The following is a 13,216-nucleotide window of genomic DNA, read 5'->3' as shown; positions in this document are numbered from 1 at the left end:
GCATGTGTTCTTTACTGGGGTTTAAATTTATAAAGATTTTAAGTACAACTATCGCAGCATGCTAAAGCAATTCTTGTAACTTTACAACATAGTGTTTTGTTTTTATTTTCAATATATTTTTGAGGTTAATTTGCTGCTTTAATACACAAAAGAATGTTGACTACCTCCAAAAGTGTTTTTTTTTTGGAAAGATTTTCTAACATCATTGATGGTACACACATGACTACAGAATGATTACGTAATATTTTCGTAGTTTCGTAGAACGTATTAAAAGTCCAAGTTCAAGCCTTATATGATATATATATTAATCGAAGCCATTTGTGACTATTTCATGACGTTGCACCACGTGATGATGATCTCAGGACTTTTACTAGCTTCGATTGTTATCGGGCAAAAAAAATCATCGGATGTCTTCCAAAAGTTACTGAACAATCCATGTGAAATTAACATTGTATAGCGTTATATTAATAATAATATAATAAAATAATACTTATAAAGCGCAGACATATATCCACCGATAACGCCGGTGCTCAAGGTGCATAACAATATTACCCTGCTCAACGATAACCTGTCAAACATAGAGACAATCCCTTCACATGGTAGCAGCTAAACAGCGCCCAGCTGCCAGTTTATCTCACAGGACTCCATTTATACACCTGGGTGAAAAGAGGCAGTGGAGATAAAGTGCCTTGGCTAAGGAAACAACGTAATGATCTGGCCAGGGCTCGAACCTGTAATCCTTAGATTACCAGTCCACTGCCTTAAACACTTGACCACAACGAGCTCTATACCCTTTTGCAACGAAGAGATCTATAAAAAAAAACTGAGTTGCTATTAATGTCAGAGGACAACAACTCGAGTAAGATGGTCCTATACCTCACCTTTGCTTATTGTTTCACTGACATAATCCGTGTAGCTCGATATTCGACTGTACACGCCGGGTTTATTTGGTCTTGCGCAACCGTCACCGAATGACGTCACACCGAGTAGATCCCAAACACCAGAGTTTTCGCAAACGAGGGGTCCGCCACTATCCCCCTGCCAATCAGCGAAAAAATAAAACAAAGGAAAACAGGTAAATCCCCGAAAGATTCATTGTTTCTGTAACCTAACTTGAATATAAAAGTGAGTTGACTTTCCATCAAGTAGTATGATAGAATTATTTCATTATCTAATGAGATATAGCGCCATCAATTTTTCGAAACTTATCCGCTGCCATGGGATGATTTGATTTGAGCTAGTTTCACCATTGACATGGGACCAATTTATTTCCGGTTTAAAAATTTTCTATATAAATGGGTACTTTTATATCAAAATTATAAATATCGTAATTAACGCATACTTTAGTAATGTCCCTAATACACATTTCTTCACTTTTCCTATACTTTGGGAACATTTTGTTTTATGGCAATGCAAATAGATTACTGTTCTTGGCTTAGCATGTCTTTCTTTTCCTTACGTTTGCTACATGTACAAGATTCGTACGTATTCCTCATATGTATGCCTGAAATGCATACCCTTCATGAACATGTTTCAATATGTATGCTTCATGACTATGCTCCAATACATATGCTTCATGAGTATGTTTCGTGTGTATGCTTCACAACTGTGCATCATTACGTATGCTTCAGTATGTATGTTTCAACACGTATTCCATAGTACGAACGCGTTTTGTGTATGCTTCAGTGCGTATGCTCCAATACGTATGCTTCAGAACATATGCTTCAACACTTATTTCCATAATACGTATACTTCAATTGTATGCTTCAGTACATTATGCTGCAAAACGTATGCTTCAATAAGTATGTTTCAATACGTATGTTTCAATACTTATGCTGCAGTACGTTTGCTTCAACACGTATGCTTCTTGTGTATGCTTCAGTACTTATGCTTCAATACGTATGCTTAAATAAGGATGTCTCAATACGTATGCTTCAATACGTATGCTTCAATACGTATGTTTCAAAACGTATTCCATAATACGTAAGCTTCTTGTATATGCTTCAGTACGTATGCTTCAATACTTAGGTATGTTTCAATACGTATGATTCATGTGTATGTTTCGTGTGTTTGCTTCACGACTGTGCTTCAATACATATGCTTCAGTACCGATGTTTCAACACGTATATATGCTTCAGTACGTTTGCTTTTATAAATATGTTTCACATACTGGCTTCAGTGAATATGCTTCAATAGGTATCATTGTGTATGCATTTATATCATGATTCTTGAAACCCCGTCAAACCCCTACTCCTGCTTTGGAAGGTTAGTCTAAAGTAAACTATATACGTGACGGATGACAGGCAAACATTCTTAGTATATATACTGCCGTGAAATTTGCATCCATTTCTTACATGGCATTTTCTCGAGATATAATATGAATGATTGCACGCTTTCGTGAAAACTTACAACCGGCTTTTCTCTAGCAATAAACCGAATCTGGCTCAAAAACCGTTTTTTCCCCTCCCAAATTGCATTGAAAAACATCCAAATCTCTAACGGAGGTGTCGCGATCGCTAAGATGCGTATTTTTGATGCTTTACCAACAGCAGTCCAAGTCTAGTTCGTTCACAGTAAAGGGTAAAAAATAAGGAGTATAAATTCAAGAAATGTGACTGCCTTCATGACTCTCATTTGATTTCCCACGTTAACTAAACTGAAGTAAAAATGTCGAAAAGAAATGTGTTAGTGAAATGTTTTCTTAAAGTTTTAACATCACGTACATGTATCTTTTGTCTTGTGTTTACTGTACTTCACGAAGTTTAAATTCGTGTTCAGAAAAAAAAACAAAAAAACATCACGTTCATGTTATATTATATGTTATATTTTCGGAGATGAGGGCCGACCGTAAACCCCATTATGACCAATTGGAGATCGTAAAAAAAAAAAGCTTTACAATATGATTGGTCCAATATATTCAGTAGTGGCTGACAAAGTGTTCGAAAGTACCAAATTGCACGAGGCTCTAGCCATGTTCGCGGGTGGTCTCTTAGCGGTAAAATAAATTTCTCTTCAAGGAGTGTGGGAAATTTACCGTCTATCCTTTCAAGTACAAGTTGAAAAAATATCGCTGGCAAAAGTGGGGATTCGGTCTGCAAAGATACAGAAGCGTAGAAGGGACATTGCAATGACGTCAATTTTCTGAATGTTGTCATTTTCTCGAGATGGTAGTAAGTGTGCAACTCGTCAATTTGCAGAAAATTGATTCATTGTCGAGATCCGTTATCTCGTCAAAACGTCAACTTTCTGAATTTTGTCATTTTGTCGAGATGGTAGTAAGTGTGCAACTCGTCAATTTGCAGAAAATTGATTCATTGACGAGACCCGTTATCTCGTCAAAACGTCCATTTTCTGAATTTTGTTACGTTACCATCTCGTCAACTCGTCAATTTGCAGATAATTGTCGTTTTGTCAAGTTGGTAACTCGTTAATGCAATGTCCTTTCTACGCTTCCGTACAAAGAATATAAATTGTTTACGTAAAAGTTGGAAACAGGTGTTCATCAACGTAAAAGAAAAACCAACTGAGAGACGCCTTGTCTGATAACTGATAAGAAGAAATGTTGAAAGGAAACTTACAAAGAAAATAAAATCTTTTAGCGTACAACAGCAACATCTGTAATTTCCAGCCACGTATGCAACATTTATACTCCCTTATATTCCCCTGACTCAAGCCTGACGCCAGGTGTATCTTGTGAATAATAGACTGTGATTGGTTTAATGTTACTTGTTGCATCTTAGTTGTTAAACTCACAGAGCCCCCCCTGTGATTGGTCTAATTTTACTTGTTGCATCTAAGTTGTTAAACTAACAGAGCCCCCCCCCCCTGCGGCTGTACATGTCGTATGGTATTGTGGATTTCGCAATGTACCTTTCAAGTTTTAACGTTCATTTTTTTGAACACGAGCTGTGATCAATGTGTTTGAAAAGATTTTCTCGATACTCTCTACTGTTAAATTGAAGTTAAATAATAAGAACAACACAAAGAGGACAAACACGTTGGATATAACAATTTATTGTGAACTGCATCTCGTCATTTGAGTGTGTACTTCTCACAACTACTGACATTGGCCACCAAGGTCAGTTCAATACAACAAGGTCATCTAACTGATTCACGCATATAAGGGCTGCATAGCCTAATTTTAGGTCTAGCTTTCCGCACTCAGCACTGGTATATGGCGTGTGCCGATCGTAGCTGACAATATCGTCTATCAGAAAAAGCTTTCTCTTGTCGCAATTTACTTTCATATTGCGAAAAGAACAGTAAATAGGAGAAACCAAAGTGTACAATTGATGGATGGAAGCTTTAATTTTTTTTTCAGTATTTGCAATTCACATTTCGTTTTTTTTTTCCGGTTTTTCGGTTTTCTTAAAATAAAAAATAGTACCGAAATTCGGTCGGGAAAAACCGGTTTCGGTACTTAAACCGGATTACCGTGCAAGGCTTAAATGATAATTGAAATCGCAAGAGTTTGTGTATAATATGTGTAACCTTTGGCAAATAGGTACGATATCCATAGTTGCACACTGGTAACAAACTGTTTGGTTTGACCTTCGCTTTGACCTTGCTTTGACCTTGGCCTTTTGTTTGACTTTGTTTTGATATTGGTTTGGATAGAGTCCCAACTTAACCTTAGGGGATATGAAGTTCACAAAACACCACCAATGAGGGCAGTATGTCCATTCACCGATATACTTCCCAAGTTTGAAGTAGAAAATTGTAATTAAATTTAAGATAAAGATATAAGAAGAAAAAAAAAACATGTTAATATGCTCCTTTGACATTGTACCCGTTAACCATATATTCACTTGTGGCTACAAAACGTGTCAACTGTTGTTGAGAACGAACTGTACATTACAATCGAATCCAAAATTTCACCAAGATGTTTTGAAAAAAAAATGTTACTCTTTTTACCTGTCAAATGTAATTTCCATTTGGACTAACCACTTAAGTCAGATCCGCGTTTAAATTAAAGAGTGTCAGTATTGAACTCTTCACAATGTTTTATTTCGTCACCAATAAATGAACTGAAGTGGTGCATTAAATAGTCACGTGACACGTAGCACGTATCACGTGACCGAGTAGCTTTTAGTATCGGTTTTTACCTGACATGTATCTACCCCGCCAGCTGCTTTTCCAGCACAAATCATGACGTCAGCATAATAACCACCTCCATAGAATCCCGAGCACTCTTGGTCTGTGAACAGATCTACGGCAGCTTCTTGCAACGTGTTAGGGGCAGACCCTGTAAGAGATTTAATAGCAAATTATCAGAAAATATGTTTTTGTCTGTTTTTTTTCTTCTATTATTATATATATAGTCAAACTATCATTTAACTGCTTTCTATCCCAAAAAGGTGGTATATGAGCTGAAATCCTGAAGCGGCAAAAAAAAAAAAAAAAAAAAAAAATGGAAATTCAAGAATACTTAAGCAGTGATTCGTTGTAGCAGATACTAAATGAAGTAAAGTTTTCAACGATTTCAAAATAGCCCATTGAGAATGCTAAACCAGGCGTGACACAAAGGTGAAAATCATGTAGAAACAGTGTTTCCATTCAGAAGTCTATACAATTGTGTTTCCGAAACACTAGTGTATATATACTTTTGAATGGTAGATTTGGAAGGAAGAAACAGTGGCCTTAGAGAGGTTTATTGGGGGGCGCAGTGCAAGAATGTAACCGGTTCTTAGGCTAGGCTAGATCAGAGGACTACAGACAAGCGAGGATTGATGTACACAAGCTGTGTAACCATTACCATGCAATATTACACAGAGCCCTCAGCTCAGATTCTCATGTACACAGCAGGCGATACTATAAAAAGATTTCTAGAACCGTATATATATAGTTTTCGGGCATGGCCATATCTTCGTGGGTACTCTAATTGTCCCGGGACCGGGCTGTATACCTCACTTGATCATCGTCCCGTGTGGCCCGAGGATAGCTTCACACCTACGATGTAATTGAGTTAGGGCTATATGTGTCGCGATGATAAACATCAAGTGCTGCTAAAATATTCATGCGACAACTAGTCTCACTTTACACACACACACACACATTATATACGCGTAACCACATATGCAAAAGCATATATACATATTAATCCATCTTAATCTATATATCTATCCATATATATATGTATTATGTAATTGTTGAAACTTAAACATGTCGTAGAAATGTATACCATTAATTAGGATTCAAACTTTGGGATCAGGGATCCCTTTCCGTTTTCGGCCTTGTCTAACACCCCAGTTGTCTTACCTCCTCCTTCAATGAGATCGCCCCACCCGGTTACCCAACAGTTGCTGTATGTACTGGTTTCAGTGGTAGAGGTCGCAAGACAAGCTGGCTGGATGGAATCGGAAAACGTTGCATTGGTCTTGAGACGGAGAATGGCAATATCATTCTCAGACGATACCGAGTTGTATTCTGGATGAACAAAGATATCTATGGCATGTTCCTCGTGGAAAGTAGATTCCGTATCCAGCAGCAAATCACCGAGAACGATGGAATTAAAGTAACCGCTGATAAAAAGAAGAAGAAGAAAAAAAAGGAAAGAAAACCAAATTAAAACAAAGGGATAGATGAACTAAGAATTAACATATTATTTGTAAAATTATGGATCTGCATATAACATGCAGAATATGTTTTTTTCTTATTCATGCAAAGACGTGTCGGCATTAGCACGTTGTATACATTATGTCTTTTAAATAAATCTGATGCTCTGTTTTGGATATTGAATATTTGGGTATATCAGTAAAATGGTCTCCCCTGCTCCCCCCCCCCCATCAAAAAAGGAGGGAGAGAAAACAGATAATCAGTGTTAAAGGCAATGCTGATAGCGGATCAAATTGGGCAAATTTCTCTTTACTTTCTGCGGTTTAAATACACCCGCTGCTCTGTGTGGGTTATAGATAACAAGATTTAACATCTGTCTCTTGGGCTGTATATAGCAACGGTGAGGTGTGGGATCAGAGGATGAGCGTTTAGTTTCAAAGCAGCTGATATGCTATAAATAACGCAGGCAAAATCCTGTACACTGGCAACGTTTAAACTTGTACATCAATGTAGTTAAAATGTAGGCACCATTTTACAAAGGGTAAGCATCCCCCTATATGCAAAACATTTTCGAAGGGGATGGAACACCCCTCACCTCTACAAAATTCTCTCCCAGACACATCCCCAGTACGGACATCACTCAACTTTATGTCCCTCCCTCCCTTCCTCCATCCTTCCCCCTCCTTCCCTCCCTCCCTCCTCACAACCCAAATCTGATTAGCATCCAAGCGGCTTTGGTGATGCTTTGGTAAGGTAAATCACTCCCTACTAAATGAGCACACACAAAAACTGTCACGCTTGAGCAAACTAAAAGACACCTTAAAGGGAGTGAAGACTAATTAGGCACTAGTGTACAGGCAATACATGCAGCTGCGGTCAATACCCACAACACAGTGTACATGGCAGCGATGGACATCTCAGGTCCAAATAAACTATAACATGGTATCATGTTTCATTACTCTCTGAATTTGTAGCGACAAGAAAAAACCTCACTTGCAAGCAACGGAAAGTTTTTTTTGGAAGAGGGCGGCACGCGGTTTGGGGCGAGTCTTCAATGTCTTTAATTGATTTACTTGCTTCATACCTCCATCGTTTTAGGAGGAGCTCCACTAATACTTACACACAATGTGCTGCAGTAATGGCCCATTGACGGGAGATAAGAGTGGCTCCACAAACATGTCTGCCGTTTCCTCTCAGTGACGCCATCCATGGCCAGGAGTCTGCTTGAGCATCGTCTCCTCCAACTACTCTAGCTATTCCATGTGGGTTATCGGCAGCTAACCCGCATTGCGGCATCTGAGCGGAAACGTCTCCTTTTTGAGCAAGATAAAAAAGAGGGAGGTAGACATATGTATTTTCAGTGGCGTAGGAAGGTACTTTTGAGTGGGGGGGGGGGCTGAAGACTAATGGCCGGCCTGGGGGAGGGGTCTAAGGGGAGGGGGGTCCCCCTCCCCCTTTGGATTTTTTTTTGCATTTCCAGTTGGCCTCAGATGCAATTTGGTGCAATATAGCACACTTCAACACCCACTCCATTTTGTAAATAATTTTGCATTTTCACCTGGCCTTAGATGCAATTTGGTGCTCCAAATGAGATTTTTTTCTGATTTGGAAATGAAAAAGGGGTTTTCTGACTTGCTGAGCGGGGGAGGGGGCGGAATGATACTTCCGCCCCCCATATTTTTCACTGGGGGGCTAACGCCCCCCAGCCCCCCGGTTCCTACGCCCTTGTGTATTTTACACCTACAATGATACACTTCTCACTTCCATCTCTTTCATTTTAATGCCTTCCCCCTCCCCCAGAATGTTGATCTAACCGTCCCCCTCCCCCAGAATGTAACCGCCCCCTCCCCCAGAATGTTGATCTAACCGTATTGGCGCGAGTTGGAGGGTAGGAGGATAGCGAGGCGCGGTAGGGGGTGACGAATAACCGATTAAATATGTTAGGATTGTCTATTTTAGTCTTGATTAAGATAAATAATTTGTACAAGAATTAGGAAATATTTCCAAGTCTATCACGTAATGATGACATCACACATTATATACGAGTGACATGTTATAGAAACGTAGCGTATCATTCTACGCACGTTAAACGTATTATCAATGACAGTGATTTCGAACACGATCAAATTAATCCATCGGTAATTCACTGTAATCGCAAGATTTTAAACTAAATTATATACTAGCACTACGATGTGAGGGCGCCCGTCTAACGTTTGTCACTTGCTCAAGTTCTGTCTACATTAAAACAGAAATTGAAAAACAGAAACAGAAACTAAAACAGAAAATGTCTACTTTAAACATAAATCTGTTGCTTTAAGTCATTATTATCATCATCATATAATCGGTGCTGTGGCCGAGTGGATCGATGTGGTGGCATTTGAAGCAATGAGGCTTAGCAATCAGGAGTACCCGGGTCCGATACCCGGCCGGGTCATAGTAAGGTGAGTTATTGTCCAAGAGCAATCTACGGTTTTCCCAGCTGAAATGACTTTCTAAATTAAAAAGATTCCAAACTTGAGTCTAAAAAAATGTTGAATTGGAAGCCACCGGAGGTGTAAGTTTTAAACCATAAAATCTTGTGGGTTTCTCAGCACATTTGTGGTCGCTTAAGCGTCGTAAAAATAACTGATAATTATTATGAGTATGATTATTATTATATTGTTATTCTTGAAGTTTGGCATGCAGTTCACATTGGTGGGTTGTGTCACAGAACATTTCTTTTCTGACACATTTTTTTATATATACACTAACACGGTAACCATACTAAGGAGCAGCAGGGGAGCCATAAACACGAATATTTCCTTGCTCTGCTTGGTGTAAAATAACTAAGATTTCAGTGCAAATTCAGTTATGGAACGCGGGTTCTCAAAACGATTTTTATATACAAAGATTAATGCACATGCACACACACAGGTGTTTTACATTCAAACCCCATTGTTTTCTTCTATTGTTCATATCCATGTACCGTAACTTTAACGATACCCCCCCCCCCCCCTCCCCCCTGAACAATATAATTCTTCTCAGGGCGTTGCAGTTCTTTTGAATGAACATATGAGGACTTGAAATATTTTATTCAAGTCCTCAGTCAGATTACAAAACAAGTGCACACACACATACACACAATGACAAATGCAAGTAAAAACACCTCCGCCAACGAAAGTCTTGGCACGTTAATTTAACGATGTCATAATGGGGCCGGTCAACTGTACACTAAGCGGTTTATTTGGTAGTGTACTGAATGGGTTAAGGCGTATACCAATTGAGGAGCTTGGTAAAGCTGAAAAGAAAAGGATGAGCTGAGCTTAAGGGGCATATTCTTCTCCCCATTCAGCGCATGATTCAGGTTTTATTTCTTAATCGGCATACAAGGTGAAATATTTAAACCCGAATGTATTTCCGCATAACAACGAGTAGAATGACGCATTTGGTTTCGAGCCCCCTGTTAAACTAAAACACCGATTTGCCATGCTTGGTTTTGGTTGTAATGTGAAAACGTCCACACTTTGACCCTTTGACAATCTTATTGAATTCTTAGTTGAAAATAAGAAATTGAAATCCTTCAAAAAAAAAAATAAAAAAAATTCTGAATCAAAATAGTATTTACAAAAGACATTGGACAAGATCCTGAACTCTGAACATGTAAATTAGTGCATATTCGAGAAAGATAAATGTGGAGGTGAGCTTTAAAATCTCTATATAAAGTCAATGCAAACTTCCATGGGCGGCGATCCTGGGGGGGGGGGGGAAGGGGGGATATATCCCCCCATGAAAATGGGTGGGGGATGTAATACACCATATCCCCCACCAAATGCCAGGGATAAGAATATTTTCATGCCTACATTTATGCATCATCGTGAATGTACGGCTCTTTTTTAGCTTCATTTCTCGCCTACCATAAACGCAGTGCGATCCTTCCAAATAAAGCGTCTTTATATAGCAAGTATATTTGACTGTAGGCTTCATTGGCCATATAACAACAAAATGAATTATTGCGCCCACGGTATTTATAAAGTACATATAGGCACCCTCATAGTATTCATATAGGCCCTAATGTAGGCCTACACACGTACCTGTTCCCTCGAACAGCTGAGAATCTCATGTTACCACGGTAATGCTTAATACACGTTTCACCTGGATGCCCTAGCAATCGGTACCTAGGAATGTAACTATGTGTAATTGTGTATTGCATGTGTATAGGCCTATAATAACCTGCATCAGGCCATTTTCTTCATCGAATAATATAAAAGAGCTCTCGAACATTCTAACGTAGCGCCTGAAACAAGATTGACAGGGGCAATTTTCCCAAAATAACACTCGAAATTAAAAAAAAAAGTATTTTGGATCCTGATTATGAGATATTTCGGACATGATATCCCTATTTTAAAGTTGGGTATATGACGCTTGGAAACCTCGGGAAGTGCCGTTTCCGGCCATCTAGAGGGTTTGTAAATCCCAAAATTTTCTTGTACGCTTCGCGCCAACCCATGGTGACGCTACGCTTAGATAGTCAAAAAGGTCATATCCCCCACTCGGAAGTACGGATCGCCGCCTATGCAAACTTCAACATTAGCGATCTTGAAGAAGGTTAAACAAATAATTGAGGAACTGTTGTAAAATGAGCGATTTTTATTACAAAATTTGGGATGATATCAATTACTTTTTTATATCCTATTTTATTTTCTATATCATGACAATTATCTGAATTTTTTTACTGAAATTTTGTATTTTGGGATATTGCAGGTATAGTATATGTTTTATTTTGAAGGGAATGGTTAGTATTCTGTGATCGTCGTAATTTGTACCGCATGTAGGGGCGGCGTACATGAAGCCCTCCCCTGCCCCCCCCATATCTAGGGACCCACATATTTCGGGATGAGTCGCCATGCTATAAAGATGGGTGATATGACATATTTCCTAGGTTATATTGGCATTATGATATTTTCATCTGAATAAATATCTGAGAATAATATCTTAAATATCTTGAAAAAACCCGTACGTGATATTCGATTATACTGTAAAGAAATAACAGTCCACTGCCGATATGGGCTTATTGTAGGGTTCCAGGGTTATAACACAATAGTATAGCTAACACCTACGGCAGTTTTGCATAGCTACTTATATATTACACACGATATCCATTATAATATAATATATATAGAATAATATGTAATGATATTATACATTACACATCATTACACAGCATTACACACAATTCAGACTGCTAAATTACGCAACCTGTTCATACACCAGAGCCTAAAAAAATTACATTGCAGCGTACACGTGTTCACATGAGTAGCTTATTAATAACCTATTAACCTCAGTGTTGTGCATTCCACGTGCAAATATTGCTGCAAACTCTTCATTCTTTACATATTTTAACTTAAATATCTCGATGCACGGCCGGCAGTGAAAGTGGCTCAGAGTGTCTCGATAAACTTACACTGTCAATATATGTACGAGTTTGCATTGCCCTTTTACTCTTGCATCATATCTGAGGCAAAATGTTTCGAACGTAACATATAATTTCGTCATTTCTTAGTCATGGACATCAGTGAAAATCTTGCGGGTGGGGGGGGGGGTGTTCGCTGACGAGGGAGGATGGGGTGGGTACTGGGGGAACTGTCCGTTTGAAAAGAAACGTTCACTGGTGGAAGGTAGGGGCCAAATAGGGGCAATACACTGAATCCTTTAAAAGTTTAAGTAAAAGATAGATCAAGTTGTTGGCAATGAAAATAAATGTATCCTTAAGGCCGGGTAAAAAGAAATTTCCATGTTACCGCTGAAGTCACGATGCATTCTCTATAGCATTAACTGTATCAGAATAATAATTCTAAGACGTTAGCTTATGAACTTACCATAAATGAAAACCAGCGATATTAGGCCAATGAGATGGACCACGCGTAACATCTTAGCTTTGCCTTTAGACTTTTTCTCCTTGGGTCGGCTGTCTTCTGGTTAAGTTTTCGTCGTTTTACCTGGAATTATATGAGTCCGCCGTCCGTGAAGTGTCCTACCCTCCCTTTTCTATTTCTATAATATACTAGAATGACTTCTCCTCAGACGCCTCTCCTTCGAACCTAGAGAGAAGCCTTGAAGCCCAGTTACTCGTCTAAAATGCCCTGAAGAGTTTCTGAAGTCACTCTGTACTAAACTCACCGGACAAACTCTAATCTAATGTCTGGACGAAAAGATTCCTTCCTTGTGCTATGTTTGGGTACGAGGGTTGTGACTGCCTGCTGTACACGGACATAATAATCGGATAAAGCGGGTATCAAGGACAATTTCTAAAGGAATTAGTATAAAAGAAGATACGTCGCTATTGTCCAGGTTGTCTTACGTAGTTTGTGACGCAATCACACCATCCCATTCCGGTCATGGTTCCTTGCACAAGAGTATATGAAAGGATGTAATGATGCTCCTTTTGATATAACGTCTCTTTAGGCATTGAGCTTTACCAAGAATAAGTCCTCCCACTAAAAAAAAAACGGTGTATAATGAGACAGCAATAAAGCCATAAATAAGGAGGGTTTAAAAAGGGGTATTTCGAGGTTCGTTTGATCAGTCAGCTACTTGTTGTGGTATTGTTTTCTTGGGGGCCGTGGAAACAATGGGAACCTTTTGTAATCGTGAAATGCACATGATAGGATGATATTACAAACAG

General features: G+C 38.9%; 1 protein-coding gene across 2 annotated transcripts in view; it reads right to left on the bottom strand.

The window, feature by feature from the left end:
- Nucleotides 1-12,779, bottom strand: part of LOC139954915 (transmembrane protease serine 9-like) — a 32,925-nt gene extending 20,146 nt beyond the window's left edge. The window contains exons 1-5 of one of the 2 annotated variants that reach the window (XM_071954901.1): nucleotides 12,411-12,779; nucleotides 7,676-7,868; nucleotides 6,259-6,521; nucleotides 5,106-5,245; nucleotides 882-1,038 (exon numbers count right to left, since the gene is read on the bottom strand). In XM_071954901.1, the coding sequence (XP_071811002.1) occupies nucleotides 882-1,038; nucleotides 5,106-5,245; nucleotides 6,259-6,521; nucleotides 7,676-7,868; nucleotides 12,411-12,462 (805 nt within the window). In that variant the 5' untranslated portion in view covers nucleotides 12,463-12,779. The remainder of the gene's footprint in view (nucleotides 1-881; nucleotides 1,039-5,105; nucleotides 5,246-6,258; nucleotides 6,522-7,675; nucleotides 7,869-12,410) is intronic. The other variant, XM_071954903.1, reaches the window with a different exon arrangement.
- Between the last annotated feature and the right edge of the window lie 437 nt (nucleotides 12,780-13,216).

This window comes from Apostichopus japonicus, chromosome 17 (genome assembly GCF_037975245.1).
Source record: "Apostichopus japonicus isolate 1M-3 chromosome 17, ASM3797524v1, whole genome shotgun sequence".
In the NCBI taxonomy this organism is placed as follows: domain Eukaryota; kingdom Metazoa; phylum Echinodermata; class Holothuroidea; order Aspidochirotida; family Stichopodidae; genus Apostichopus; species Apostichopus japonicus.
Note: the sequence above shows the minus strand (reverse complement) of the source record. Positions and strands in the feature narration are given on the sequence as shown.